Source organism: Balaenoptera physalus, assembly GCF_965194825.1.
Source record: "Balaenoptera physalus genome assembly, chromosome: 1".
Lineage (NCBI taxonomy): Eukaryota > Metazoa > Chordata > Mammalia > Artiodactyla > Balaenopteridae > Balaenoptera > Balaenoptera physalus.
Window position 1 is genome coordinate 94,533,626 of NC_138882.1, and position 27,883 is coordinate 94,561,508.

The 27,883-nt window shown below is 48.4% G+C and overlaps 1 protein-coding gene across 5 annotated transcripts in view; it reads right to left on the minus strand.

Annotated features, from left to right (window-relative positions):
* VANGL1 (VANGL planar cell polarity protein 1) overlaps nucleotides 1–27,883 on the minus strand; it is a 56,167-nt gene that overhangs the window by 17,837 nt on the left and 10,447 nt on the right. For all 5 annotated transcript variants that reach the window (XM_082459087.1, XM_082459091.1, XM_082459089.1 and 2 more), the window contains 2 exons: nucleotides 20,506–20,638; nucleotides 15,855–16,462 (listed from right to left, as the gene is read on the minus strand). In XM_082459087.1, coding sequence (XP_082315213.1) covers nucleotides 15,855–16,462; nucleotides 20,506–20,638 — 741 coding nt within the window. The remainder of the gene's footprint in view (nucleotides 1–15,854; nucleotides 16,463–20,505; nucleotides 20,639–27,883) is intronic.

The following is a 27,883-nucleotide window of genomic DNA, read 5'->3' on the forward strand; positions in this document are numbered from 1 at the left end:
AAGTTGAGATTTGGATTGAAATCCAATCTGCCTTTCTTCACCTTTTTGAAGAGAGCAGACCATGTAATATACGATGTAAGTCTTGTTGGTCAGTCACGGTGATCACCAGCCCCAATTAAGTACTGGGCTGTGCCTCGTGTGTATCAGAGGGGAGGTGTCAGAGCCCTTAGGAGGCAGGGCCTCCTCCTGGTGCCCACGCTGCAGTCACCTTGAGTACTCACAGCCGTTTTTTCTCATTCTTCACCACGTTCTCCCTCACTACTGGCTACCGAAGTCATTCCTAGCTGCTGTCAACCTAGCTGCCTCAGGCAATGATCCTCTGTTCTTGTACATCTTCAACCTTGGTATAAATACAGAAAATGGGCTTTGCCGCACCGGAGTGAGGAGCTCTGCTCGGGCTAAGTGATATCCGCTCCAGGACGGCAGTCCGATGTCGATTTCAACCCCAAGTCTAAGGGCTTTCTCATTTCTGTTCTGGCTCCTGATTCACGCTCTGGACTGGTTGAGTTTGTTAGATAACTTCAGGATAAAAGAAATCTACGACTACTCTATCATTTGGCATCCACTGAGGGGACACCCTGCAGGGCACTCTAGCATCAGCCTAAGTTACGGTCCCACAATGCCAGGATGCAGGAGCAGCCCTATCCTCAGCCAGGGTTGGGGTTCAGAAGCCCCCTGACTCTGCTCCTTGGCATCTTCCAAATATGGCATCTCACAGGGCCAAAGCAGGGCTGATTTCTTTCAGGAAGCCTTTTCCAACCCTCCGGTCCCCACTGACCTGTCAGGGGAGTCACACGGGCGAGGCTCGCTCTCCAACAAGCCCCAGGAAAGTCCCCCACGCACAGGGACACCTACGGTGGCTTCCCCACGGGGCACGGTACTCGTTGGCTCAACCTGCACATTTAGGAAACCCTAGTAACTGCCACAGGTATAGGATCAGTTCTGAGCATGTATAAAACCATGGAGTTTCAGAGGCAGAGGGGCCTCAGAGATGAACAAAAGCAAACCCTTCAACTAGCCCCAGTCTCTGGACCAGACTGCCTCTGGGGAAGGAGGGAGGCAAGAAAAACCGAGCTGGTGAGAAATTTGCTGCCTCTCTTATGACTACCACAGTCATAGACAAAAGACAGTAACCTGACTAAATGATCCTCACGCAGAAACCCCATATACAGGCAGGCAGAGCCTGATGTCCAGCCTGATTGTGGACATGCCCACACCAAAAACCCATGGCAAGGCACGCTTTCCCAAGATACGGAACTCTGAGCTCAATAATTACTGTGTTCCAATACACCCTCCCAGGGAAATACCCCTTTTCACAGACCACATATATTTGTGGAAAACAGCGCACGGATATGCATAGCTTGTAACAGAAATTCACTTGAGACCTGCACATAAAAACACAAGTATAGGAATCCCAGATACACCTAGAAAAGGACAACATGGATGACGGACTAGCCATGATCAGGACCAGAAGAAGTTGATGCTGTTCCCAGTGGGAAAGTAACCCCCTCAACTCTACTTGGTCCGAACTTGAGCTCGTGGATGAGACAGGGCAGCAATGGATCAGCACAAATGTCTGAGGGAATTCAACAGCCACGGCTGAATCTGAAACTCACCCTTGACCATGTTGCCTTACGGGTCTATTTTCTTTTCAGGATAAAGAGGGTGCAATGTGAAATGCTATGTCTAATCAGCTACAAAACATCTTCCAGTGTCAGTGACAACTGTCATACAAAACTGCCATGGCAATGGAGGAGAGGGCTCACCCTTGTGCTACATTTCTAAAACACATTTGCAGAGAAGCACCTCCGAACACAGTTCAAATTTTAGTTCATAAAACTCTGAAAGACATGTTTTTGAAAAATAAATTCTGAAAAACAAAACCAAACTAATGCCCTACGTATCTGTACCTCCGCAGCCTCCCCACTCTCTCTGACAGTGGGTTTAGGATGTAGACTGTAAATGGTGCAGGCTCAGGGCCCAGAGAGCATGACCCTTGACTCTTCCATTTATTCTTTGACCTTGAACGAGTTAACTCATTTCTCCAAAGCTCAGATTCTTCATCTGTAAGATGAGAATATAACAACACAGAAAACCCCGCTATAACACGGTAAGTGGGCTCCAAAAGAGTCGACTGTATAAATGTATTACTAAAAGGTTAATGCAGTGACTTGGGCCAGCCTGGTGCAGGTAGCTGGTCAGAAAATCTAGTGACAGACTGCAAGACCCAAATATACAGGTTTGGGCTGAGGTCTGGAGTCACCCGTGGTAGTTGTCTCATAAGCTTAATGTCAATGGGGACAATTCCAAATTCAATGACTTTCTGAGACTTCAACAGTTGGCACTGAGGCCAGGAAAAATACTGGAGACTCAGGAGTCCACCCTTCACTCTCCTATTTCCCAAGGAGAAGCTGCCTGCTTGGTTTAGCTTTTTGTTAAAGATTAAATGAGATAATATATTTTAAAGTGCCTGACCCAAAGCAAATGGCTTATGAATGGTAGCACCGTGAGCTTACACATCCGTGTTTGGGGAGGCCAATCTGTCCCCTATGTGTACCTGCACTGCCCTCCCCACCAAGGGCTACCACGAGGGCACTACTACAGGAAATGAGCCAGGACCATTGCTTTCTTTAGGGACTTAGACCATAAAGTCATGCTACTCTCTGTGTTTATGCAGTATTTGCTGCCAACTCTCAGCCTCCTGAAAAAACAAAACTTTAGCTACCGAGAGGCATCTGTGGTACAAAAAGTAGAAAAAGCCCTGCCTTGGAGTCAGAAGGCCTGGATTCCAGATCTGATCCTGCTATTCTGTAAACCATATAAGTTACTTCCCCTTTCTGGGCCTGTCTCTTGGCTGGTGATAGAGAGGGAATACCAACTACTGCATTTGGTTGTTGAGAAGAACAAATGAAATACTGTCAGTGAAAACATTTATAAACTTACAGGATTATACAAATATAAAATAGTATCATATTACTAACGAGTCTGAGCATTTTGTAGCAAGGGATGGGGTTGGTTGTTGGCTAAACTATTCACACAGTTCCTGGACATAAAAGCATGACCCAATCTCCACTTATATATATATATATATATATATATATATTTTTTTTTTTTTTTTTTTAATTTATTTATTTTATTTTTGGCTGCGTTGGGTCTTCGTTGCTGCGCACGGGCTCTTCTCTGGTTGCGGCAAGCAGGGGCTACTCTTCGTTGCGGTGTGCAGGCTTCTCACTGGGTGGCTTCTCTTGTTGCAGAGCACGGGCTCTAGGCGCACGGGCTTCAGTAGTTGTGGCACACAGGCTCAGTAGTTGTGGCTCGTGGGCTCTAGAGCACAGGCTCAGTAGTTGTGGCGCACGGGCTCAGTAGTTGTGGCACACGGGCTTAGCTGCTCCGATGCATGTGGGATCTTCCCGGACCAGGGCTCGAACCCGAGTCCCCTGCATTGGCAGGCGGATTCTTAACCACTGCGCCACCACGGAAGTCCCTCCACTTATATAAATCAGAAAATTTTTGAAATGAAGAGAGTTTTAGCGTTCACCCAAGCAGAGACTCAAGAATTGAAGAAATCAGAGTCCATCCAGTCCCAACAAGCAATCCAAGCACCAACTCTTTAAAACACCCCAGAAATCATTCAGCCTCTGCTTGAAAAGAAAATGTGCTCTCACTTTGTACTGAAATGACCTTATTTTAAGTTCTACCCATCGGTCCACCCACAGCTTCCTTCCGCACCCAAGCCCCTCCTTCTTGTGAAAGCCCATCATATACTTGAAGAAAACAACTGTGGACATAACCCTCCTCCCTTTTAACCTTTCCATTTTGCAGATAAGGGCACTGAGGCCTAAAAAAGCATGTGCACACCACCCCGCCCCCCCCCCCATACAGAGTTGTCTATTTCCTATTCATTCACTTTCCTCGGATCTGATTGTGGCTTCTGCAATTAAACTAGCACATGCTATTAAAATCAGAAATATTAAGGCTATAAGAGCTCACCCAGTCAGAGGCCTCACACTCTGCAGCTTTAAGTTCTCCCAGAGCAGGGAGAAAAGGTGAGATAGGGCCAGGTGGGGAAGCCTTGTTCAGGTTTTAGCCACTTCTTTTCAAATGTTAATTGCTCCCTTGAGCTCTGTCAACAAAAACAGCTTTCCCACTGTGTGAAAAATGGGCAAGCATTTCCTACATGCCAAAGCCCCCACATAAACACTAGCTAGCTGCCTTTATTCTGACTGCCTGGGTATGTGCTGACAGGAAAGCTCTGGAGAGACAGTGTGCTGGTCATAGAGTGAAATCTGCAAAGGCCCCCCCCTTCAGGGTTAGTGTTCATTATCCTGCCAATCAACTAAGGATGCTGACATTCAGAAAGATTCTAATGACCAGCCTTGACCACTCCATCCAAAGGCAAGTAGGAATTATGAGCACCTGCTAAGTCCTGCTACGTCCCAAGTGCTGGGATGGATGTGAACGACACCTCAAGGGGCTCACACTCCCGTCAGTGACAACCACCCAAACAGGTAAGTACAGTTGAGTGACTTGGGGGCCAAGACAGAACATGTGAGTGGGGGTGGGGAGTTTCAGGTGAAGATCCACAGAGGAGGCAAAGCTGAGTCTCAAAAGATGAATAATGGTCACATCACATGGACGACAGCCTATAAAGCCAATTCCAGGCAGAGGAAGCAACGCAGGCAGAAACAGGCTGGTGTTCAACAATCCACCTAAATGGCTACAACAAGAGCAATGGGGTCACAGTGCTGAGTCCTAGGACAGCTCTGAGAAACCTGATGGGGTGGGTTGAAGAGCATCTCCCCCAAATCCGCATCTACCCAGAAACTCAGAATGTGACCTTATTGGTCTTTGCAGATGTAATTACAATTAGTTAATAAGATGAGGTCATACTGGTGTCTATATAAGAAGAAAATAGGACACACAGAGAAGGCCGTGTGATGACGGAGCTGAGATGGGAGGGATGCAGCTACAAGCCAAGGAGCACCAAGGATTGCAGGCAGTGGCCAGAAGCGAGGAGGAGCAAGGGAGGGCTCTTCCCTGGTGCAGAGGGAACATGGCCCTACCAACACCGACATTTCGGACTTCTAACCTTCAAAACTCAGAGAGAAAATTGGTTCAAGTCACTCAGTTTGTGGTCCTTTGCCAGCAGCTGTAGGAAGAGAATACACTTGCATTTAGGGAAAGCAGGATGGAGGCAGGTAGAGGGCAAGGCTGAGCTAAGGTTAGGTGGCCGAGGCGCTGCATGAATGGCAAAGGGGAGAGGGTGAGGAGAGAGGACGAGGGAGGGAAAGGTCGGTGGGGGCGTGGGGGGGGGTAGCAGAGAGGGTGAGCCAGCTGAGAAGACCCAGAGGACAAAGGCCGTAAAGGGGCCTGGGTACCACGGCTCTTTAAGGCATGCCTACCCGGTAGGTGAACTTTAGGCTGGAACCCAGGTCTTTGAGACAACTCTAAAATGCAGGCTCCAAAATGAAAGTTGACTCAGCTTCTTGGGAAAATTCCCACCCTGGGAGACAGCTTGATGCCCTCGGTTTCACCTGACTGCTACTTCTCCCCGGGACAGTCAACAAGGGTTACATCTTCCTGAATGTGTGGGCTTCATGCTCCCTGGACTTGGAGATAAACTGACTTTGTGACCGAGAGTCAGGAGCATTTGCAGTAACATTCGTGTGAGTCCCGGAGACGCACATATAATTAGCCCCTGAACGTTGCTGCCACGTCCTCTGCTGGGAACCGGACACACGAGTGTTGACACCTCCTGGCCCTCCTGTCCTTCAATTAAAATGTTTGTCTTACAGCTGCATTGGGGGCAGTAGCTTACACAAGTCCCACACAGACAACAGGCAGTGATCACCTGGGAACTTGAGAACAGGGAGCGGCAAAAACTCGAATCGGTTCCTGTTTACTGACAGGTCTGAGTTAGGATGCAGGAAGATCTGGGAGAAAGGCAGGACGTTCTGGGAACTTCTCATGACACAGCGGGGGGGACACACGTGGCTGCCTGAGATCTTGAGATACGAGGCCCATCCTGAGAAGGGACAGTGGCCAGCGTCCCTGTCCTGCTGGGGAGGCCCATGGAGGCCCTTCTCCAGGCCACAAGGATCCTCCAGGGACCCAGGCGGGCCGGCTCCTCAGCTTCAGCAACCAAGTTCTCTGAATCGAGATTCGAAAACTGGCAGGTGTCCCTGGACGCGGCTTTGAACACCAGCTGCAGACAAGCGCTGCAGGGGATCCCCATTGAAAGATAGCAAACTGAGATCAGAAGCCGCATAGTCCTACGGGGGAAGGAGGTGAAATGTGCTGTCTAGCGGGGCACACAGGGCACTTCTCCCAGCCCTTTACTGTCCCGCTTTAAGCTCCTGCTAAGAAAGTGTAACCTGGGAAACACCCTCTCTAATAAAACAAGCAAAGTCACACTGGGAGGAGACAGTCTGTGAGCACAGAAGTGGCCAACAGCTACATGCAATGCCCTGGTCCTCCTGGTCGCGGCAACTAAACAACGAGACGTGTGTCATTCCTCTAGGCTGCAACACGGAGAGACCACTGGGCGGTTCTGAGTGTGCTGACAGCACTGATGAGAAAGCCCCCACCTAGGGGATGATCCAGTCAGAGCTGGCTGTCCCGTAACAGAAAGATGCTGGCAGACCCCTTGCACTGGGGGGACCTACGAGATGTGCTTCCCCTCAAGTGGCAGGCTTGGCTACGGCCACATCTGCCCAGAGAGCTCGCAGCCCACTTCCAGGCCAGGGCACAGGCCCCTCCCACAGGATCCAACCTGGGCTGCACCTGCCATGGGAAAACAGCCTTCCAAGCTTTAAATCACTGAGCTAAATCACACCAGATAAACATCAAAGACGACCACCTGTTCTGGGTGCCTTGAAAAGCAGATTTAGATCGGGACCAAGACCAGCTCCAGACCCACCCAAGATGCTCGCTGGCCTGCTCTTATCCAGCCTCACATCCTCCTGACACGGGTACCTCCGGCCCTGGGAAGAACCGCAGGCACCCAAATAGAAAGATCTGGAGGCCAAGGGCAACCAGTCTAGCCAATGGATCTCTGCTCACAGAGACCAAGCGAGGCCAATACGGAGCAGGACAGGGAAAGGGGACCCTGTTCACTTGCCCTCTTGAGTGTTAGCGTACCACACACACTGAACCAAATCACACCCATCAATCTGTGGCGGAGCGTGCAGAAAGCCAGGCAGGCCGAGGGGCGAGTCCCTGGGAAAACGGACCACACACCACTCCAGTGCGGATCCACCACCCGCCGCCAGGGGCTGGGGGTGGGGATGGGACCATGGAAACCAGGTTCACGCCCAGGGCTCCGTCCCCTTACTCTCCGCCTCAGAGCGAGGATCTGTGGGCAGACGCCGTGTGAGGGCAGCCTTCCCAGCTGTAACTGCTGCCAGTAGGCAGCTGAGCAAACACAGGCCCGCAGTGTCCGGCACCTTCCACTCTCATTAAAGCCACTTTTAACAGGCACCACGGGGCCAAACCACAAACGGCAGCTCTGAGCCCGCCTTCGAAATTCTCCCACAGCAGAGGAGAGCGTGAGCAAAAATCTGCACACGCTACTCTTTAGCTCTTACTCGTTTTCATCCTTTGTTTCCTTAGGGAGTGGGGGTGGGGACTGCTAATATCTTTACTGAAAAGCAGCTACGCAAGAAGGCACATTCCCAAAACTGAGACTGCATGGGAAACCATGATCATAAAAAACATGAACCAAGACCTTTGGCGGTCATTTTAAAACACGCCCTCACTTCACAGGCGATGGAGCCAGGTCCCCGACAGTTGGTGCTGGTGCTGAACGTGGGAGGGAGGGGCCCACAGCCCAGCGTGACGGCCAAGCCTCATCAGTGGGGTAATCACCAGCTTTGATATCATTTGACCCAGAATCACAGACGCAAGATTTCCAGTGGAGCTGGATATATCCTGGCATTACTGGAGTAACCTTAACCTCCCCAGGAGACTCTCCTTTTCTCACTTCTAACTAGAAAACCAAAGTGCCATCGAGAGAAACAAGGCCCCCACTCAAGCTGGGAAGATGCAGGCGTGAGCTGGAAGAGAGGACAATAGGAGCTCTGTTTCATGGGGTTAAGCTCTGCTCATTGATCCGTGGTTTCCTGGGGCTTTAGGGTCAAAGGTCACAAGGGTGCCTAACGTTCCTGTCTTAGCTCGGGCTGCCATAACAAAATACCAGAGACCGAGTGGTTTAAACAACAGAAGCGTCTTTTCCTACAGTTCTGGAGCCTAGAAGTCCAAGCTCAAGGTCTGGCCAATTCAGTTTCTGCTGAGGAGTCTCTCCCTGGCTTGCAGATGGCTGCCTTCTCACTGTGCCCTCACATGGTATTTCCCCAGTCTGCGTGCACCAGGGGAGAGAGCGTGCAGGCAAGCTCTCTGGTGTCTCTCCTTCTAAGGCCACTAATTTTAGAAGATCTATGAACTCCCTTAACCTTAATTACTTCTTTAGAGGTCCTATATCCAAACATAGCCACACCGGGGGTTTAGAGCTTCAACCAATGAATTTGGGGGTAACATTCCACCTCTGGTTCCCCCAAAATTCATGTCCTTCCTGCAAAACACATTCATTCCATCTCCACAGCCCCCAGTCTCTTAACTCATTCCAGCATCAACTCTCAGCCTGAAGTCCAAAGTCTCATCTAAATATCATCTAAATCAGATATGGTGAGACTTGAGGCAAAATTCCTCTCCAGCTTCACAGTGAACCTGTGAAACCACACAAGTTATGTGCTTACAAAATTTCATGGTGGATCAGGCACAGGATAGACATTCCCATTCCAAAAGGGGGAGACTGGAAAGAAGGAGGGAGTAATGGGTCCGAAACAAGTCCAAAACCTAGCAAGGCAAATTCCATCAGTTTTTTTTTTTGGCTGCGTTGGGTCTTCGCTGCTGCGTGAGGGCTTTTCTCTAGTTGCAGCAAGCGGGGGCTACTCTTCAGTGTGGCGCACAGGCTTCTCATAGCGGTGGGTTCTCTTGTTGCGGAGCACGGGCTCTAGGTATTCGGGCTTCAGTAGTTGTGGTGCACAGGCTCAGTAGTTGTGGTACACGGGCTTAGTCACTCCACAGCATGTGGGATCCTCCTGGGCCAGGGATCAAACCCGTGTCCCCTGCGTCGGCAAGTGGATTCTTAATCACTGCGCCACCAGGGAAGTCCCTACATAGATCTTAACGCTTGAGAATAATCCTCTTTGATTCAACACTTTGCCCCTGGGGCTCACTGGGGTGGCAACATCACCCTCCTAAGGCTCTGTGGGGTGGCCCTGCCGATGGAGCTGTCTGCACTGGGCGCCTGGCCCACTGAAATCCAGGCAGGGGACCATCCTCTGAAACCAATGGGGAAGCAGCCTTGCCCCTGGCCCTGTGGTAGGAGTGATGAATCCGAATCACCTTAGGAGTCATTCTTCTCTTTTCTTGAAGGATAATGCATGTTCATAGCATTCCCTCACTCCACCCCACTTTCTGTTTCCTTTAGTCCCAGCTGACAGTGTTTCTACTGGTATAATCCCATCTTTATTCCTGGCTTCTGCGGAGATGGCTGAGTCCATCCCTGATTCACACCCATATACTAATCTCCTTATCACATGGCTGTCAGCCACCCCCTTGGTGTTCTCTTTAGTATATGCGTCATCATTTTTTTGCAATATGGATAGGCCGAGAATTTTCCAAATCTTCAAGTTCTGGTTACCGTTTGCTTAACAATTCCTTCTTCAGTTCATCTCTTTCCTCCCATTTTACTATAAGCAATAAGGAGGATCCAAGCTGTACCTTCAATGCCTTGCTTAGAAATCTCCTCAGCTAAATATCCAATCTCATTGCTTCTAAGTTCTACCTCCCACGAAAACACTAAAACATGAACATAAACCCGCCAAGTTCTTTGCCATTTTATTACAAAGATCACCTTTTCTCCATCATCCAATAACATGTTCCTTGTTTCCTCATTTCTAGCTATGAATCTTTCAAGGAACACATTCAGTCTGTATTAGTTCCTTTTCAACACAATGCTACAATCATACACGATCATAAATTTCCACTGTTTGAAAAGCAATCCAAGAATCATTTCTTCTAAAGCATGGGTGGTTCTGTGATCAGTAACCAGAACTTTGATTAAATGGTCCACGGTCAATGCCAATTCGTAAGATACTTTTAGTCTCAATGAATGAAGCATTGAGTTAAAAAACCTGCTGGCTGAATTAGGTACAATGGAGCTTTGGCAATATGAATATCTTACAGAATGGGTCACTGTGAATAGACAAGTTTCCCAGAGGACTGAGACGAGAGTTAAATCTGCTTTTGTGGTTTCTGTCCTTGCTGATGGCTACCAGCAATCACCCTCCATTGATGTTCATGTACCTCCTTATAGCAGCTCTTTCCCTGACTCGAAATATGTTACTTCTGGATTCTTGGAGATCTCAAAGTCAATAATTAAATTTTTTAGAACTATAAGAATATGCAGGCTCTGAGAGTGAGGGCCCGAGGTTGTTGTCGGAGCCTGCCACACAGTGAACCCCAATGAACCAACGCTTCCAATATCCCCCACCTGGTGCAGTCTTTGCCCCTTAAATCTGGGCTGGGGCTCTGACTTGCTCTAAGAAGAGGATGCAGTGCAAGTAGTACTGGGCGAGTTCCAGGCCTAAGCCTTATATATAAGCCTGAGAGCTTCTGCTTGTGTGTTCTTAGGAGCCCTGAGAAGTTGTCTAGCTACACTAATGAAGACACTACTCCCCCAGAGGGAAGGCCCTCTGGGGAAGGAGAGAACCACAGAATACCCTGGACAAGAAAGCAGCAAAATCCCAGTGGATTCACCACATGACTGCAATTACACAGGGACCACTGGCCAGAGCAGCCAAAGAACCTCCCAGCTGAGCCCAGCCCACAGAACTATGAGAAATGATAATAATGTTGCCCTAACTACTAAGTTTTGGGGTGGTTTTAACAGCCATAGATAAAAGAGGTCTTCTTTGGCAGGGGTCCCCAACCCCCAGGCCACGGACCGGTAGAGGTCCTTGGCCTGTTAGGAACCGGGCCACACAGCAGGAGGTGGGCAGCGGACGAGCGAGCAAAGCTTCATCTGTCGCTCCCCATCGCTCCCCATCACTCCCATTACCGCCTGACCCGCCCCCCTCCCCCCCAACCCCACTCATATCCGTGGAAAAATTGTCTTCCATGAAACCGGTCGCTGGTGCCAAAAAGGTTGGGGACCACTATTCTTCAGGACATGTGACAAACAGAAAGTTAAAAATGTTTGACCAGGGGACTTCCCTGGTGGCACAGTGGTTAAGAATTCGCCTGCCAATGCAGGGGATACAGGTTCGAGCCCTGGTCCAGGAAGATCCCACATGCCACAGAGCAACTCAGCCCGTGCGCCACAATTACTGAGCCTGCGCTCTAGAGCCCGCGAGCCACAACTACTGAGCCCACACACCACAACTACTGAAGCCTGTGTGCCTAGAGCCCGTGCTCCACAAGAGAAGCCACCGTAATGGGAAGCCCCTGCACCACAACAAAGAGTAGCCCCCGCTCGCCGCAACTAGAGAAGCCCACGTGCAGCAATGAAGACCCAACGCAGCCAAAAATAAATTAAAAAAAAAAAAAAAAGAAAAAAAAAGTTTGACCAGACAAAGGCTCAAACCTACTTACTACTGTGGTTATAAGGCAGAGGCTTTGTTTGCTGAGCGACTGAATAAAAGAACCAGTGGAGCTAAGGAACGACTGTAGAGCGGGAGCCAGACATCTCTGACAAGCCTCTTTGCACCCTCCTTTCCAGCCCTGAAGCTATGATTTAAATGAGATAGAATAAGGTGTACAAAAATATCTAGCACCCAGCCTGGTTCATGGTAAGCACTCAAAAAATGCTTACAAGTCCACTCATGCGTTCTTAAAGCAGTGACGTGAACATGAACACATCTGTTCAGGGGCACCACGGTGAAACGGTTAAGATCATTCTGGAACCAGCCTGGGCTCAGATCCTGGCTCCCACAATTACAAACTGTGTGGCCATAGACAACCTACATAACTCCTCCAAGCCTCAGTTTCCTCACCTGAAAATGAGGGTAACAGTGCCTACCTCACAGGATTGCTGTGATGATTCAATGAGTTACATGTTAAGAGCTTAGAAGGTGCCTGGCACATGTTAAGGTCTATGTCAGTGTTAACTGGTAAGGTTTCCATTGTTGTTGCTTTGTTCTGCATCTTGGATTCAGTCAGTCAATTACACTGGCTGCTATGCTCCAATATTTACAGGATTTACCTTTAAAGATTTCAAAACTGAGAAATCATTAATAAGGATCATTAAAAGTCATTTTAAGTCTCTTTTTTCTTCTGGGTTTCTCCCCAGATACAGTCAGATCAAAACCTAGTGTTTGGTGAAATCCTGGAAAAGTCAGCAACTCATTGCGAGAACTTGGCCAAGAAAAGTGACAGGTGAGGTATGTGTGGAGAATTACGAACCCAATGTGCCAAGACCCCAGGATGCTGCGGAGAACACGGGGACGGAGTGTGAGGCACAGGAAGGCGCTGGTTCCTTGCGGTCTCAAGCAGGTCCCTGAACCTATGGCTCGGGGCCCTCAATTGTAAAGGGGCGACACCACTACAGCACCTGCCCCCACCCCTGACAGCAGCGAGGACGGGAAAGGGAGACATCCCGAAGAGCCCTGGTAATCCCTACGGCACTGGGCAAAGGTTAGGATGTATCTTAATCTACTTTGGGGTCTCACTTTGTACAACTGGAACCTTTTACATTTCTGAAAGTTTTCAAATAAGCCCAGACCCCCGTTCCTGCCAACAAGCAAGGCCCCTGCAAGTACCTTTTATGAGAGCTAAGGAGAAGCATATTTTAAGACACTAAAGAATAGACATTTTTCTGACTATTCTCAAAAATAGCTCAGTTGACTTTATAAAATCACCTTTGAAAACCAAACAACAAAAGAACTCGCCATTGCTCTGCATCCCAGCCCAGTAGGTCGCTGCTCCGGGGAGGGCCTTACATAATGGGAGAGTAGACTGGCCTGATTCCGGGCGGGTCTGGGGATGACCTGCTATTCTGATCCCCAGGACCTGCTTTGTGTCTATTCTGATTCCCCCTTCCCTCCTGTTTCGACACTTTACAAAAGGGCTTAGAAGTTCTATTTCTGGTCCAGTGACTCTTCCAGCCACCGATGGGTTTAGACCAGATTTAGCCCAAGGCTCGGCGGGTGACAGGCCCACGGGGGCCAGCAGGGAGAGACGGATGCCGAGCCCGCCCCAGATCTCGCAGCCTGGCTGTCGCATGGGTGGTCGGCCCCGCCCGAGGGTTCTGGGAGTAAAGACACCTCTCCTTCCCTGGCCATCTTTCCACCCCACAGCCAGGGTCTCCATGTGAGGGGCAAGAGGGGCCTTATGAAGGCAGGAGAGGAGGAAAACAAATGGCCCTGCAGAGGGGCCGGAAGGAAGATACGGGGCCACCCCCGGGCCGCCTTCCGTCTCCCTGGGGAGCTGGGGTGAGTGGCTTCAGGGATAGCAGGTAAGGACTAGGCAGCTGTTTGGTCATGGTGAGGACAACCCCGAGGGGTCCGCGGCAAGCCCTGGGCCGCACGGCACCGTGGGCCCTGCGTCTCCTGCCCAGGTCTACCCCTGGCTGGCGCAGCCATGTGGTGAGGAACCAGGACCACCCACAATTTTCTGCACATACCGTGGCACACTGCCCTGGGGGGCTGTTTTGTGTGTCCCCTCCCCGCCTCCACCCTGATCCAGCACGCAGAGCAAGCAGTCCTAGAGGGAGGAGGGACATGGGAGCCCACGGAGGGAGTCAGCCCCACTGCCTGGACTACCTAAAGTGGGAAGACTCCCTTCCCCTTTCCACCTCCGCAGGTGGGATTCACACAACTAGGGCTGAGCCAATACACAAAACCATGGCAGGCCTCACAACGGGCCAGGGTATTAGCTACTTACATTTACAGAGTCCCAAATGTCACTCATCTCTCTGTGACCAGAGCTGGATTTCTCTCCACCCTCCTGACCTTTAGCAAAACCTGTCCAGTCCTGAGATAGATGTGTGGCCGGGCTTTATCTCTGTCACTGCCTGAAGTCCCCCACCGTCCTCCTGTGTTCCCGTCGCCCATTCCAAGGCCTGTGTCTGCAACTGTGCACTGCACAGTGTGGCACTGGTCCCCCTCCAAGGAGTTCCGGGATAGAGCTTTGGAGGCAGGCACCCTGTGTCTCTGGAGCCCCCCAGGTCCGGGCTCTGTAGGCAGCAGACGTTTAATACAAGTCTGCTGGTCATTCTCCGATGTAAAATATGGGGAAAGAAAGCTGCCTGAGATGAATAAGCAGCAGAGACTTACTTGCCTTCAGAGCCCCTCTGGCATCTGCAAAGGACTCAATACACCTGATTTCTCTGCGTAGAGCCTGGGAATCAGACACCGATTCCCTCCAAGGATCGGTCAAAGTGGCACAGGCCTTGAATGCGAAACCACCCCAGTCCTCAGGCGGTACATCTGAGCCAGAGGAATGAAAGAAGATTCGTGCCAACACCGAGATGGTTTGGCAGGATCACGGACTCCAAACCGGGGTTGGGCCACCTCCCCGGGGCCCCAGCCAAAAATATGACAAAGCCCATTGTTCTGATCTCCACTAAGGTGCCCTTGCCATCTTGGCTGCTCTGCAGTATCACAGCAGTAATAGCTACAACCAACAAAGTGCTTACCATACGCCAAGCAGGTTACACACGTCGACACACATGTTGATGCAGAGGAGGGAGGAGAGCCCTAGGAGAGGACAATGTCACACATCCCAGGTCATTCTCTCATCCGGTAACCATCTGAGTGCCAACCATGTGCTATGCTCTAGGCCAGGCACTGAGGATGCAAAGAAGAGTCAGACACAGCACCTGTCCTCAGGGAGCCCACAGTTTGTGGAAGAAAACACAGAAAAATAGGCCAATGACGCCACGTGAGAGATGCCATAATGGGGGCATTAACTTAGGTCTGGCTTCATGGCATCTAGTGGATCCTAAACAAAGCTAGTCATGTTCTTTTGTATAAATTACTTAAATTCCCTAAACCCCCATCTCCTCATCTGTAATATAGGGATTAATAGTACCCACACCAAAGAGTTCTGTGAAGACAATCTATACAAAGTGCTTACCTCGGGGTAAATACAAACAAAATAAAATAATGATGATCACTCTTTTAGTTAACCACAAAATAATTAGATTTTATGCACAGATTTAAAATATGACATCTTAATGTATTTCTAACTTCTTCTCATGCGCATACATTTTTAAAACACTCAACTCTTCCAAATTTGTACTTGATTCTTTACTGGAGGATCACTAAGGTGACCATATAATTTATTGCCCAAACCAGGACACTTGTGAGAGTGGGGAGAAAAGGAATGATTAATAATTCCACTGGGACAATGGGGTAAACCAGATGTACCATTATGAACAAAATGGAACCGCTGATTACTCTATCGTTCACAGGCCAATTTCCGGAGCAAGGTCAGCAGCCATCACTAAGGCTTCCTTTCTCCATCATTTTTAAGAGCTGCCAACAACTTTGGAAATAGGCCCAACAAAACTCCAAGCTGGAAGAGAGCCAGTACCTGTGCCACACCATCTAGAAATCAGGAAAGTCAATGCACATGAACAACCCCACCTCCACCCTGCCATACACAAAGACACACACACAGACAGACACACACACACACACACACACACACACCTCCTCCCAAAACCTGAAAAAAAGAGTCAGAGCCCGGTCCTGGCTCTTGGCACCTGCCGTCACCCCTCACTTGTTGAAGACTAGCCGTCTTCTAGCAAGACATCAGTGGTCCTTCCGCCCCTAGACGATCCCCCTCACCTGAGGTGTCCAAAGCTGTAGAAGCGGGACTCGCCATCAGTGGAGCGGACCACCTGCAGCGTGAACATGGGCTGCAGCTGTCTGAGCTCCAGCAGGACAACGGCCAGGTAGTGGATGAAGAGGAGGGCGTCCACGAGGGAGACGGCGTATTGCACGATGCCCTGGTAATTTCGGTCCCGAGAGTCCAAAATGCGGACCCCGTAAAAAAGCCAATAGGAAACCACGAAGAGAAAGATGAGGACCAACAAGAGGGCACGGAACACGAAGATCCGTGGCACGTCAGCTCTCTGCTTGCGGAAGAACAGCGCCCAGGTCCCAATGAGCAGGATGAGGAGCTTGAATGCCATGGAGATGAAGAGTCCCTCGCAGATGGTGCCGCAAGGCTCCAGCTCCTCCCGCCACAGGATGGGGGGCAGCAGGATGAAGGCGATGGGGGTGAGGAAGACCAGGAGTCCGAGCACCGTGGCGACGGTGAGGCCCAGGTAGCGCCTGCAGTCCAGCCCCACGCTGTCCTCCATGTCCTTGCTGATGCGGGCGATGTCCTCCTGCGAGATGCTGTGCTCCGACGTGCCCGTGATGGCCGTGGTGGTCTCCCCCCAGTTGTCATCCTGACAGGGAGAGGACAGTGAGGGTGAAGAACCACATGGCAGGTCACGTGTAACAGCCACAAAGCCCGCGGAGGCACGGGGGACAGGGAGGGCCCACCTCCTTCAACCAACCCACATGCGTGGGCTTCCTGGGAAATGGAGGCTTAGCTCTTTAAATAGCGGAAATTTTTTAACTTTAACAATTTTCATTGAAATTTTTCAAAATGTACTATATATTTACCTTTTCAAACAGAGAAAACATAATTTGACCTGTTTCTGTGTTTGGGTGATTCGTGACTACAACAGTGATTATCGTCCAGTGTGTTGGCATCCCTGAGAGGCTCGGGGATAGACAATCCTGCTGTTAGACTAACGTGTGCGAGCTCACCTACCGCCTAAGGAGAGAACCCTCTGCATTTCCTTCTTGATTCATGGCTGGGCGATAAAGGCTTACTTTAAAGCCCAACCCCTGAGTGGGGAGTATTACTATGCCCTCCAGGAGCTCTGAGGAGGGAAGATCGTGCTCAGGAGGGAAACGTACATGGCTACATACAAATCAAAAGCCACCTGTAGGGGCTGCCCTGGTGGCGCAGTGGTTGAGAGTCTGCCTGCCAATGCAGGGGACACGGGTTCGAGCCCTGGTCTGGGAAGATCCCACATGCCGCGGAGCAACTGGGCCCGTGAGCCACAACTACTGAGCCTGCGCGTCTGGAGCCTGTGCTCCGCAATAAGAGAGGCCGCGATAGTGAGAGGCCCGTGCACCGCGATGAAGAGTGGCCCCCGCTTGCCTTAACTAGAGAAAGCCCTCGCACAGAAACGAAGACCCAACCATAAATAAATAAATAAATAAATAATTTAAAAAAAAAAAAAAAAGCCACCTGTAGTTGGTACACACATCATCTAAAACTCCATGATGTTTTCAATAAGTATCAAGCACTCTGACAACATTTCTCATTGAACAAGCTAAGCAGATGCAAGTATCTCTGGCCAGGACAGCTCAAAAATTCCTCCCTAAACACATGTTCTCAGGGCAAATTAAACATCAAGAGCATAAAAATACTGAGATTACTAAAATGTGTGCCTTTTACTTTCTTGCTTTCACTGTCTCACTTTCTCTTGCTTTTTAAAGTCTGAGGTAGTTTGGAGTGATTGTCTCTTCATTTAACATGATCCAGTTGCCAGGGTTTTAAACAATTTCGCTACTTCTCTAGCAACTACGACGTCGTTCCAAAGCAACAACAGAGCAAGAAGACAATGAAAAGCCACATTGGGTCCAAAGAGGTTTTTGCCTCAGAAATTTGTGTATATGATTTAACTTGGAAAAAACAGTCAGCCATGGTGGTAAGTTGGGTGCAATTAATGCGTAAGATACCAATTTAGAAAAATCTAAGTTAACAGCTGAATCAGCAAGATAGAGATCTCACAGCCAAACAATAACCTCAAATCTAGTAACAATCAAAAAAATTATGATTCATGAAATGTATAAGTTATGGCAAGAAATAGTGGTGGCGGCAGGGAAGGTCTGGACCTGTGAACAATAGTTCTTCAACTTGGAAAGTTACAAGTATCAAGTACTATGAGGGAAGTTACTAGTTAAGATAACAGCCAGAAGCAACCACTACTCTCTCACTGCTGGTGGAAGTTTAAAATGGTACAATCACTCTTGAAAACTGGTCTGGTAGTTTCATATAAATGTAGATTTACACTTAACCGTATGGCCCAGCAATTCTACTCCCAGATTTTTACCCCAAATAAATGAAAACATATGTCCACAAAAAGATTTGAACCAGAATGTTCTTAACATCTTTATTTTCATGCCAAAAACGATGCAACCCAAATGTCTATCCACCATGAGAATGGATAACAAATTGTGGTATATTCATACACTAGAACACTACTCAGCAAAAATAAAAAAGAATGAGTTGCTGAAATACAGCAAAACATGGACGAATCTCAAAGTTATTATGCCGAGTGAAAAAAGTCCAAAACAAAAGAATATGATTCCAATTATATTAAATTCTAAAACAGGCAAAACTAATCTACAGTGACAGAAATCAAAGTAGGGTTTGCCTTAGAGGGGTTTGGGGGGCAGGGGTTGACTTGGAAAGCATAAGAGAACTTTCAAGAGTGAAAGAAATATATCTCAATAGGAGTGTGGGTTATATGGGTTTATTCAGCTATTACAACTTTTCAAACTGTACACTTAAGATCTGTTTATTTCTCTGTGTGAATTTACTTCAATTTTGAAAAAGAAAAAAACACAAGCACAAGAATAAACAGCCACACATCCAAAGATGGACAACTTGCTTTAACATAAGGTGAGTTTACAGATTAGTAAAGTTACTTTGTAACACTCTTAGTGAAGGCAAATATTGGATTCCATGTTTTGCATTGGGCCTAACATTCAGTTGATGACCGGTGTTGAAATAATGATCACTAGTATTGTGGTCATTTTGTTACGTAGCTGATTTAGCTACTCACCCTTTTTCCTGCCAAAGAGTTGCTAACTAAATCCCCTGTCCATTTTAAGAATATGTGCACATCTGTGCCTAAAAAATGAAGATGTCCAGGAATCTTCCCAAGACTGAGGTTCTTAGAAGAGAAAGGATCTTAGATCTTCTATCTCAATCCCCTGGATTTTCAATGAAGAAACTGAGGCCCACAAAGGTTATGAATGCCCAAAGTCAAGTCACATAGCTGCTGAGAAGTACAGCCTCCAAATGCCCATTTCAATGTTTTTCCCTGGTGTAAACACCAACAGCTTCCTAATGTAGCTTCCTAGTGAGCTACAAGATGTAGAGAAGATGACACACGAAATGCCTTCACAGTGGGCCACCAGCACCTCTGAATTCACATCCAGGAGGAAACTGACCCCTGCAGCACTTAAGGGTCTTAGGATTGGCCCCATCCATCCAACCATTCCTCTGGCCCTCTGGCTCTCCATCCCTATGACTGTCCCAGAGCCAAGGCAGGCTGTGCAATAGTATGGACTAAAGACATTTACTTACCACTGAACAAACCCCACATTCAACCACAACTGCAGCTTTGGCTTCTAAGAGCATCTTGCATGCTCTGAAGAATTCCAATGTCAGTCCATATATCTGCTTATAAATGCACATCTGTCTGTACCCATAGGTACACACAGATACATGCTTATCTATATCTTTACAGCTGTGTGGGCACACATCAGTTTATTTGGGGCCAAGGCTAGACACGCATATACTTCAAGGGGCTGTGCAAACATGTTTCTGAGTATAGCTCAGATGTTTGTTCAAATCAAGTAGACTGTGAGACAGTTGGGACCCAGAGAGAAGAACGCACACAATGTTTTAAAAAAATTTATAAATAGTCCATATTTTAAAATTGGATGATTTCACATAAAATCCTAACTTCCAGCTTTTCTTAAATATTGCAAGACCCAGGAACACTGAATTCCTGCATTCCTGCTGTTTCCTTGACAGAGGAAATGCATTCTCCAGGTGCCAGATTCCATCACTCCACGCCACAGCCATGACACTGACATGCCACACAGATTGCTATTTACTCCCAAGCTAGCCTGATATATTTTTGCCTCTTCTGTGTAACCCAGGGTCTATTTCACTCACCTATGTTTCCCTAGCAGGCATCTACGTGTACAGCTCCAGGTTTAGTGAGGCTTCGTCTGGGCTGTCTTAATCTCTCAGCTCTTCTTCCTAACGTGACTTAGGGTCTCTGGAGAGCGAGTTTCCTTCTCTCTTACACTGCTCTACTTTGGAGTGAGTCTCAGCCTGCAGCCTGCAACTTTCCCTTCTCTGCTCTGTCGTCAGCCTTGCTGGCTTCTTTTCAACACCATTCAAAGCAGGCCAACCAATCACACTTCAGAAGAATCCTCAAGCTAGCCAATGGTAGGTCAGGCTGTCCTTAGACCAACAAGAAACCACAGGATATAGATAAACTAATTAACATGCTAGAAAAATAAAGATAAAAACCCCAGAGAACCTATTACAACAAGACTTAGGAAAACATTTACAGAAAAGAGGCTTGATCAAGTGCCAGCGTACTTACAGACTGCCTTTGATCCTTACCTGAGCTTCTTCCGTCCGAGTAGAATCATTTGCCAACAGGGGCTCTCCGGTGGGAGCTTGAATGGTGACAGATTTTTCTGACCCTCTGCCATCTTTATTCCGGGGTGATTTGTGCCTCTCTCTATTTCTTTCCCTGAAAAAAATAATGAAAGATAATCAGCTAGCACATTTATGCCATGTTAATTAACCCTCATCAAAACGTTATAGGACTTCCTTGGTGGTGCAGTGGTTAAGAATCCACCCACCAACGCAGGGGACACTGGTTCAAGCCCTGGTCCAGGAAGATCTCACATACCGCTGAGCAACTAAGCCCGTGCGCCACAACTACTGAGACTGCGTGCCACAACTACTGAAGCCCGCACACCTAGAGCCCATGCTCTGCAACAAGAGAAGCCACCGCAATGAAAAGCCTGCGCACTGCAACAAAGTGTAGCCCTGCTTGCTGCAACTAGAGAAAGCCCATGTGCAGCAACAAAGACCCAACGCAGCCAAAAATAAATTAACTAATTAAATTAAAAAAATATATTGTTAAAAAAAAACATGTTATAAATTTCATTTTGAATTTAAGAAACTTCTACACACACACACACACACAGTGCCAACACCCACCCATCCCACCCCCCGGCAAAGAGTAAGCTGATTTTTTTTTTTTTTAATTGAGTCTGCATTTTATTTATTTTTTTTATTTTCGGCTGCGTTGGGTCTCCATTGCTGCGTGCGGGCTTTCTCTAGTTGCGGCGAGCAGGGGCTACTCTTCGTTGCGGTGCACGGGCTTCTCATTGCGGTGGCTTCTCTTGTTGCGGAGCACGGGCTCTAGGCGCATGGGCTTCAGTAGTTGTGGCACGTGGGCTCGGTAGTTTTGGCTCTCAGGCTCTAGAGCACAGGCTCAGTAGTTGTGGCGCACGGGCTTAGTTGCTCCGCGGCATGTGGGGTCTTCCCGGACCAGGGCTCGAACCCGTGTCCCCTGCACTGGCAGGCGGATTCTTAACCACTGCACCACCAGGGAAGTCCGAGTAAGCTGATCTTTACTCCCTACTTACTATTTTCTTTCTGCCACTCCAAGACCCAAAAAAAGACTATCACTTCTTCTCTATCAACAGTGATCATATTTTTTCAAAGCCTAATACTGTGAACTTTAGAATTTCTGTAGGTAAGGCACATTTCATTGTAAAATTACTGACTTGATTTGATTATAATTTGCCTACACTTATTTTCTAGGATTTTTTTTATTGGGACAACACAGCAAAATACTTAAGCTTGGTCTGTCCAAAAAAATCTGGGACACACTGTCACCCTACACCTTTGGACAAGAAGAGAAGAAAGGAAACCCTAAACCAATACAGAGAATCAGTTACTTCTCATTCCTACAAATTCAAAACTAAAAGTCATTCCCATAGATTCTAGATGAACTTAAAGCACCCACAGAAACAGGCAAAATCTAGAGCAAATGACCCCAAGAGGTACACACACGGTTGTGTGTGTGTGTGTGTGTGTGTGTGTGTGTTTTCAGGCCCCCTAAGGAAAGCAGGCTGTTGCATCATTTTACCCCAGATGAACTTCCTAGGTGGTCTTCCAGGGTGACTATGAGCACACCCTGCTGTGGGTCAATGCTGAAATTAGGAAAGGAATCAACCACTGTGCAAAGCCCAGGGGTCATGACCTGGGCATTACCCACGTATGGAGACTGGCACCCCTACCCCCAACTGTGAAGAGTCAACCCAGGAGCCCCACCAAAGGAACCCCTCAGTGGCCAAGAGTAAGTTCCCTCAAACTCCGCCCCACAGGCCGCGCTGACATCAGTCCTCCTTCCTTCACCCATGTGCCCTCCTCCCCAAGGTCTCCCAGGCAGGACAGAAGCATTGCACGCACACACTACAGAGACAGACGGTCAGATTTTGGTTCTGCCCCTACCTGATGTGTGAGCTTGCACAAGTTACTGAACCTGCCAATTAAAGAATGTCGCTCACCAGCGGCTCTAAAAGGATGAAGTCACTAGCCACTGCAGTTGCTGACCTTCGACACACCCTGAAAGGAGTTCAGGGCAGAGATCAGGAATGAGGCACTCTGTGCTCTGGGAAAACTGGCAGAACAGCCCTTCAGACAGTTAGACATTTTTAGGAGAAAATTTTATGAACCCAATTTCTCGCATCTTCTCATACCTAGAAAAGCACTAAAATCATTAATGGAGACATCTGCTCCTCGTGACTAGCAGCAACCTTCTACCAAGATGTGTACTTGCTTGCATGTACCCCTTTCGTCAAGTCATATATATGCTGACCTCCCCCACTACCTCTTCGGAGCCGTTCCTCAGAGCCATCTGAGAGGCTGTCTCCCAGGCTTTAGTCCTCAGGAAGCCCCAAATAAAAGTGACCTCACAGCTCTCATGTTGTGTGTTTTATTTCAGTTGACAAGCCTCTGAAAAACCTCAGTTTCATCATCTATGCAATGGGGATAATGATCTCACCACACAGACACAGGGATGTGAAATAATACACTGTAGCTATTATTACTGCTATTACTATCCGCACATGGCAAAGAATGGTGACTTGACTTGGTGAAGTAGAGTATGTGTTCCTTGGAGATAGATGAAAAAGAAGCTTTTAACACACAATCAAACCCCCTCCCCCTGCACCGCATCCCTCCTATTAACCTACTACTTAGCCAACAAAGCCACATGCAGACTTTCTGTGGTCAAACTTCTGCTTTATCAGTATCTCCCTCAGATAAGCCCTGGTTAATTCCTTCAAAGGGCAGGGAGGCTTCAGTTGTCCCAGAGACGCTTTCAGTGATACTACCTCTAATCCCTGTAGCATAATTTATCACTACAATCTATTGCTAAATTAGAGTCCAGAAATAGATGTGTTCTGGTCAACTCTGATGTTTTATTTTAACTGGGCAACTAAGGAAACAGCTAAGAGATTTTGTTTGTTTATCCAGGGGTGTGTCTCACTGCCAATCACTCCACTGCCCATCCCAATTTAAAGAGCACTTTACCAAGTGCTTTCTTATATTAATCTTGTTCAATCCTAACAATAACCCTATGTGGTATTACTGTCTGCGTTTTATAAATGAGGACACGGAGGCTCACAGAAGTTAAGTGACTCCCCAAAGTCATAGTAACTGGCAGAGCAGGATGTGAACCCGCTGCCTCGATTCAGACCCGCTATGCTGCACTGATTTGAGGAGCAACTGGAAGATTCTGTAGCGTAAGTATTCCTTACGCTCATTCTCACACCCTGAACTTGAGGAACTTACCAGAGCTATGGAATCTGCCTTTGAAGCCACTGCTAGAAGTCATGACTGGACCATGACCTTGGAGAACACAAAGCAGTGCACCCAACACTCTGGGCTGCCAAAGACAACCACTTCAAAAGGACTCACTGTGGGAAACAATAAGCAATTTGGGAAAGATTTCCCATGTGTCTGATCAGTCTTAGAATGAGCTGTTTAGACTAAATCTGGAATCACTGTTCCCCAGGACCCCACCTTGGCCCGGCCAGACCGAGGCACTCCTCCTCTTACTCTGTTTCCAGTTTCCCCAAGTGCTCTCACATCTATCACTGTCCTGCCATCTGCCAAGTCACTTGCTCCCCTAACCCATCCATCTCTTCACTAGTCCCACGGGTCAAACCCTGTGACAGCACAAATTCCACTGGAAATCAAATTCTTTCACTGAGTGCCAATTCCTGCAGGCTGAACACTACCAGGGCCAGAAGCGGGTAGGGAACCACCCAGGGCTGGAAACAGCCTCTCAGGGGCCAGCCATTCCTCGACCCGACCCCAACTGGCCCAGCCTGGCCCTTAAAGGGCCCAACAGTCCCCAAAGGAGAAGCGATCTCTACAGTTCCCCTGGTAACATCAGAGGTAAACCAGATAAGAGCCTATTACCTGACAACCCCAGGAAGGTTTCTCATCCTCCAAGCCCAAAACCCTAAACCAGTGCTTCTCAAACTTTTATGTGCAGACAAGCCACCTGGGGTGCAGATTAAGTACAGATTCACTGGCCCCATCCCCAGAGAAATAGTCCGGAGCAGAGAGACAACAGGAATCTGCCCTTTCCATCAGCACCCCAGGTGATTAGGAGGCAGGTGGTCCAGGAAACTTTGCCCAAGGCTCTCCCACCCGAATGCTCCTGCGGGACGAGGTTGCTGGAGCGACTACTCAGAAATTTCCCTGTTTGTAAAATGCCCTGTATACAGCGGGGGCTCGATAATGGGAGCTGTGAGTGCAGCGCTCAGCTATACAATGTTGCAATGTACAGTGTGGCTTCTATACTAAAACAGCATTAAGTGGAGGAGGCTGGGGGCAGGAATCAGGATAGTGCATCAGGCCCAGAGCCAAGAGCCTTCCATACACTGTCAAGTGAGGGGCCGATGGAAAGCTCACCCTATCAACTCAGTGTGGGCTGCACGATGGGCTGGTCCTGGTCAAGGGAGAAAGACCTGTTGTACAGCTTTTATAAAAAATCACTGGTCCTGAATTACTGCTCTGAATTACTGTCTGAGCCCGGACTACATAGAGAAGTCCAACAAAAAGGCTGCCTTCCAAGTGCTTTCCGGCATGCAGAGCTATGAGCCCAGTGTGGCTGCTGCTTTACTGCAGCGGTACCCAAACGTTCATCCCCAGAGCTCCAACTGCCGTGATGCCAAGGACGTGCCAAGGACCCTCCAGAGAGGGCCCGCCAGTGGTGAAGACCATCATCAGTCCACGGTGCCTAAGAGCAATAGGAGACAGGGAGTAGGCTACCAAACCACTGAAAGGATTTTTCAAACACATGTGCACTTGGTGTTTTTCCAACTCCACGCGAGTTGTCTGGGTCACCTACGCATCTTTGCTGGGCAGGTGTGTCAGCCACAGGAAATCCTTGTATCTTTATCTCTGAGCCGGTCTCCATGCATCATCTGCCCGTATAAGTAAAGATAAGTCAGGGGTGGGGGGCAAGCAATAACATGCTGGAGGCCTGGGCATGTGTCTGTACCTGCACGTGTGTGAGTGTGTAAATGCTTGTATTCAGGCGATTCTAGAGCTGAGCCCTGGGGGTGCTGCTGTAAAGCCCGTCTCACTCCGACCAGAATCCCCGTCGATTCCTAGACCGTTCCCACTTACAGTCGGCATTTCCTGGGAAGATGATTTTGCCCTCTTTCTGTCGTTTGTCTATTTCTATTTGGGGAAAGCCAGCCCCACCGGTTACTCTTCCCTTTCCTTCTCCACCACCATCCACTACCTGTCCTTTCTCGCCACCAGCTGCGACTGCCGGGGCCTGGCTGCTTCCTCTCGGCCCTGCCTCGGGTGCGAGGGCTGGGCACAGCACAAACTGACTTGGAAGCGGCCTCGGAACAAAAGCACAGATCCCCCTACCGCTCAGGCAGCCTCTTTTGGACAATGCATTTTAGTACATTAGTCACGTGGCCTACCCTCCACTCCCTTTTTTCCCTATCAGTTACTCCTGCCGCTCTCCACCCAGCACAGCCCAGGGAGGAAAGCAGGGCTTCCAAAGGAGGAATAAATGGGGCCTTAAACCTGAGGGTCCCTACCAACCTCATAACTTCAGGCAAATAATGCTGTCTCTCCGCGTCTCAATTGTATCACCTGTTGAATGGGGGTCCCACCTCCCACCGTTCTGGGACTGCTGTGAGGATGGGGGATAATGACCAAGGGTCCTAACAGGCACTCTCAAACTGGTCATGAACAGTACTGGCAGCCGCTGTATTGAACTCGGGGAACTGGTGCTCCAAAACCCAAAGGTTAGGCGAGGTCGGCTGGAGTCTGTGCCGTTTTCCCAGCAAGTTAACTGGATACCCTCTGGAGATGGCAGGTATCACAAAACCAGACCACTAACCTCTTTGTTAGAAAAGAGTCACTTGTCATCTGCTTAGAACCTAGCCAGTCCTCCAAAGATGATCTCGGTGTCATCAGGCATATCAAGTTTGCTGCCCTTCATTATTCCCCTCTGACAGTTCTACTAAGATTCCCAAAGAACAAGCTCCCTCTCCTTTCCTACTCTGCCATTCAAATTCCCAACAAATCCCTGAGCAAAGCAGCCCTCACAGGGACACTCCCGGGTGATAGAGACCCTCTGCTGGGTCCAGGGCACGCCTGTGGAAGGCTACTACTACTCCCCAATACCACCCTGACAAAGGACTCCTGGCACCTACTCTCTATGGATTACAACCTCTGCCCCACAGTCACTATGCCCTACAGGGCTGCCTGTCAGGCAATCCATCTCAGAGGCTGTTGCTTTTCTAAAGATGCCAGGAAGTTCACCTATAAATCTCGAATCTCTCACCCCGAGCTCTTCTGAGTAGGCATTCAGCAACACCCTTGATTAAATTATTAAAGGTCTCAGCTTGTATTATCATTTGCCAAGTACTTTCCGCAGGGGTCCAAGAAGGCCCTCAGAGCTCTGCATGCTGTTTTCATTGAAAGTTATAGTCTCCTAAAGTTACCACAAGAGTACTGCAGTATCAATTTCTGGGGGCCCCAAGGGGCCTGAGGAAACAGCAGCGCAGAGCAATGACAGTGGGGACACGAGTCTAGATAAAGGAGGCCAGAGATGGTTCCTCCTCTGAACACTGCAAGGCGTCCCTCTCTACTCATCCCCAAGCACCAAGAGAACCCCGAATTCCCACTCCACTCATCACAGTGTAGGATGGGGAAGCTTGGCACACTGACAAGGGAATTGCTTTTTCCAGTTAAGTTCAAAGATTGGACATTTTTACACAGCTGTTTCTAGTATTTTAGAACAAATCTGATATGTTTACCCACTGATGGAAATTTGTGATTAAATGTTTCTCACCAGAGGGTTCCTGACTTTCTCAGGATCTGGGCTCTGGCATGTTACTTAAGGCCTCACTCAGCAGCCCTCCTTGCTGTTTCCCATGCTGAATAGAAAGCCTTGCCTGGGCTCCAGCACAAGCTCATTTACCTCTTTTCCCCAGATTGTTATGATTATAAGAGCCATACATGAAATTTAGAAAATAAGGAAAGTTAAAAACACACACACACACAACTATAATCCCAATAGTTGCACACCTAGAGACAGGCATGGTCAATCTGTTACCATTCATTGTATCATAAGAATATATAACCATTATATGTACAAAGTTTTGAATCTTGTTTTTTAATAACATGGCATCATATATATTTTCTCATGTCATTAAATAATCTTTGAAAGTCCTTTTACACTCATTCCATTTCTACTTTTAATCACAAAATATACACTTGTAAAAGACTGAACAAGTGCAGAAAGATAAAGCATAAATGAGAGTTCCTATCAGTCACCATCCTGTGTGGACCCCTCCCCTGTGGATGACCGCTCAGGGCAGCTCGGACACTATCCTTCCAGACCCCTTTCTGCGCGTGTACATCCGTACATGCT